At 44.3% G+C, this 3,841-nt stretch overlaps 1 protein-coding gene across 1 annotated transcript in view; it reads right to left on the bottom strand.

Moving 5' to 3' along the window:
- LOC311139338 (uncharacterized protein) overlaps window positions 1–339 on the bottom strand; it is a gene marked incomplete at both ends in the record, with an annotated part of 24,363 nt that extends 24,024 nt beyond the window's left edge. Inside the window, 1 exon segment of the mRNA XM_084174212.1 lies at window positions 19–339. Coding sequence (XP_084030338.1) covers window positions 19–339 — 321 coding nt within the window.
- Between the last annotated feature and the right edge of the window lie 3,502 nt (window positions 340–3,841).

The following is a 3,841-nucleotide window of genomic DNA, read 5'->3' as shown; positions in this document are numbered from 1 at the left end:
CTCTGTCCGAGGACGAACAGCCTTCTCCCTTCCCCCCAGACTTCCATCCCTCCCGCCCCTCAGTCCTGAGTGCCCTCCTCCTCTCATCCCTCCTTCCCCTCCTCCTGCCTCCTGGGCTCTGCTGGCCCTCCGTGCATTGCTGCCGTTGCCCTGCAGGGGGAGTGATTTGCCATTGCGGTTGTGGGTGGGAGAGGGGCTGGTGGGGCTCCCTGAGCCTCTCGTGCTCCCCCCCGCCCTGGCTGTGTCAGTAACACTCAGAGCCAGCTTTATGACTTCCTCCTCGTCTACCAGCCCGTCAACCACCGCACTGAAACGTCGCTTAACACGCGCCGCTCCCATGGTGCTAAATACAATGTCTTACGCTGATGACGCTGTAGTCTCAACTCCTATGTGGTTTGTGAGTTTGTGACCACCTAGGTATTGATAAAAACCTGGTGTTCTGTACTTCTTTCCAGTTCCACTGTTTCTATGGTGAAAAGTAATCCATCTGATGTGGTAAATGTTGATCCATGAGGAAAAACTGTATCCAGCAGTAGATTACTTCCCGCAGTTCCCGGATCATTGTTCCACTTAAACAAGTTTTTAATAACAGTCAAGGTTACTCACACCTCTACTGTGTCCTGATTCACAGTCTTCCTTCCATTCTCTTGAAGGAAAGCTCAGTGGTCAAGTCGTTGCTGTATATACTCCTCTGGTCAATAGGCAGTGTCATTTCAGAAACGTATTCCACAGCAGCAAATAGGCAGTCTGGTAGTAATACTGTATAGTCCCTGTAGTACTTACACTCCTTTGGGCTGAAGAGGGAGGTTACACACAACGTGTCCAAGGTATCAACAGGAGTGACCCATAGTCTGTGGCCATCTTACGAGGGAGCGGGAGTTTTGCTGACAGTTTGAAACAGCACCAGGGAAACACATTGAGCAGGCGACAGAAACTGAGAAGCTTGAAAGGATGAGAGCTGGGGATACAATGGGGTAGTAGTAAGGAGATGTTTTGAGGATATATACTCCCCACATTCACTAAAGTGCAATATGACAATACAGAGTCCAAGGGTAGATCCAGGGTACAGTACAGTCAAACGGTCTCTATGTTTCTAACACATATCTAGCATGCAACCAGCAGAGAAAAGAATAGCATGCTGTTTCTTACATTCCAAGATCTTCACTTCCCAGTGGTTTGGTCATGGTAAATACACAGGGCAGATTGAAACAGAGGAGGAACTCAGACTATTGATTCAGATAATGTTACACAATTCCAATACATTCACTTCCTATCAGTCAGAATATGTTTCTCCACCCTTTTATATCTATGTTTCCTTTGCTACAGGGCCTCTGAATACATTTATGAGCTACATTAGCCATGCACTGTGTAAATAATACTCACTCAGTGTCTCTCACAAGCGGGAGACTGTGACCAGCAGTCTCCCCTCAAATCCAAGTATCTTTTCCAAGCCACAAAAGTCCTCAAAAGTAATTTGAGTTCTCGGCACAACAAAAGCAGACTTTTAGAGACATTTAAAATATGTTTGTTGCTCTCTCAGGTGACTGCTTTTTTAAACAGGATATCCTATTCCTGAGGGTCTCTGTGTTTCTCCCAAAGGCATTGTCAATTCAGTACAAAACACACTGCACAGACTGACTACTGACCAGATCAACTTCATTGGATTAACTCAGTGTTTTAAAAATGTATACAACCATAAGGAGACTTACTCTCCACTACAACTGCATGGGATAATTCTCTATAACAAAGGGGGGATGAGAGAGAAAGACACAAGTGAACAAAAGACAAGAAAGAAAAGAAGAGAGAATGAAATTACTTGACTAGAACGCCAAGGCATGTACGAGTGTGTGTACTTTTTGTGTACCTATTTTTGTGTACCATCCTATACATATTATACCAGGATTAATTCTATACAACACCTATATAGAGTCAAAGTGAATGTGTATGTGTAGGAGGAGCAGAATCCGATTGGCCGGTTGTGGGGAAAGAAGGGAGGGGTAACAGGCACACAGGGCATACACTTGTGGATGACCTCTACGAAAACTCAGAGATCAAATGTTATTTCAGAGGTCAAATCCTGTCCAATCCTGGGACGGGAGGTGCTGTGTCCTTGTTTTTTTCCAAACAGGGTTTGGCTTTAGTTCTCTCCTCTTGGTTCAAGTGTCACACTCAACAACCCTGCTTGACAGAGAACACACACGTTTATCCATTTCCGAAAAGCTTCCAGTCTAATTCCTTTGGAAAATATTTGGGGAAATGTGGGAATAATGTGCAGAGGACGTGCAAGGAAGACTGGGTAAAAACGACGACCCACTGAGGCAAACAAAGGTCATATTTTGGGGAGGGAGAATTCTTTTTTGTTGCATGCAAAATCCCTTAGGGATAAAAACAAAAACAAAGAAAACTCAAAGGTTTGATTCAGGGCAAATCCACATTACATAAAAAAGGTTTGGTTGTGATATTAGACTTTACCTTCCGTACACATTTCCAGTGGACTGTGGTTTCGAACACTGGCAAGTCTTTGACCCCCAGTGAACAAGCTAAACATGTTACTAGGTTCCTGGGGAACAGTTTACAGTGTAACACCTTCACCAGCTGCCTGAGGACAGTTTACAGTGTAACACCTTGACCAGATCACTGAGGACAGTTTACAGTGTAACACCCTGACTAGGAGTAGCAAAGGCACAACACAGGAGAATACCAAGGCAACAGTTGTTACCTGTTGTCCTAAGTTTACACAGAGACAGGTGTTACCTACTGTCCTAGGTTTACACAGAGACAGATGTTACCTACTGTCATAGGTTTACACAGAGACAGATGTTACCTGCTGTCCTAGGTTTACACAGAGACAGATGTTACCTGCTGTCCTAGGTTTACACAGAGACAGGTGTTACCTACTGTCCTAGGTTTACACAGAGACAGGTGTTACCTACTGTCATAGGTTTACACAGACAGGTGTTACCTACTGTCCTAGGTTTACACAGAGACAGATGTTACCTGCTGTCCTAGGTTTACACAGAGACAGATGTTACCTACTGTCATAGGTATACACAGAGACAGGTGTTACCTACTGTCCTAGGTTTACACAGAGACAGGTGTTACCTGCTGTCCTAGGTTTACACAGAGACAGGTGTTACCTGCTGTCCTAGGTTTACACACAGACAGGTGTACCCATGTCACACAAACAGTAAGAGAGGGGTGAAGAGAAGAGAAGCCTCTACAACAAGTGAAAGTGGGGAAAGAGATCCCTCCTAAAGTGAGAGGTGACGTAGGGGTTCATTTGGACTGGTCTACTGCCCTCCCTCTCTCAGGCATAGTAACAGGAATGTAGAGGCTGCACTTCTGCGAAAGGATAGAACACACAATCCTTCTCTCTTTCCTTCTTCTCTGACGTTTTCTTATTTCGCTCAGTCAGTCATCACATTTCTTATCCCATCTGGCTTTGTTCCTCCCATGACGCCTCTCCTGTGTCTCTGCCAACCTGGGAATAACATGACAATACAGATACAGAGCTTTTTTGTTAAAACAGATGCTCTGATGATGTAAGCAGACAGGTCTTGTCTTGTGGACATTCTGAGAAGGTAAGATGGTAAAGACCAAAAGAGCAGGAGTGACTCACCGTCTCTAACCATCTACTGTTTTCATCTTCATTTGTAATAGCTCAATGAAAACCAATATTAAAACCAAGAAAATAATCTAATCAGTTACCTGTTCCTTGAGACTTGATCTGTCTGGGTGATCTGGTGTATCTCTTGTAGCACAACAAATATTATTGTGCTCAGTTTACTGGGAATGCTGATGTTGTGTATCCAACTTCTTGGAAAGAATGGGAAGAAATGTC

The sequence above is a fragment of the Coregonus lavaretus genome, assembly GCF_964263955.1.
Source record: "Coregonus lavaretus genome assembly, chromosome: 13".
In the NCBI taxonomy this organism is placed as follows: Eukaryota; Metazoa; Chordata; class Actinopteri; order Salmoniformes; family Salmonidae; genus Coregonus; species Coregonus lavaretus.
The sequence above is the reverse complement of the archived record's forward strand: the minus strand, read 5'-3'. Positions and strand labels throughout refer to the sequence as shown.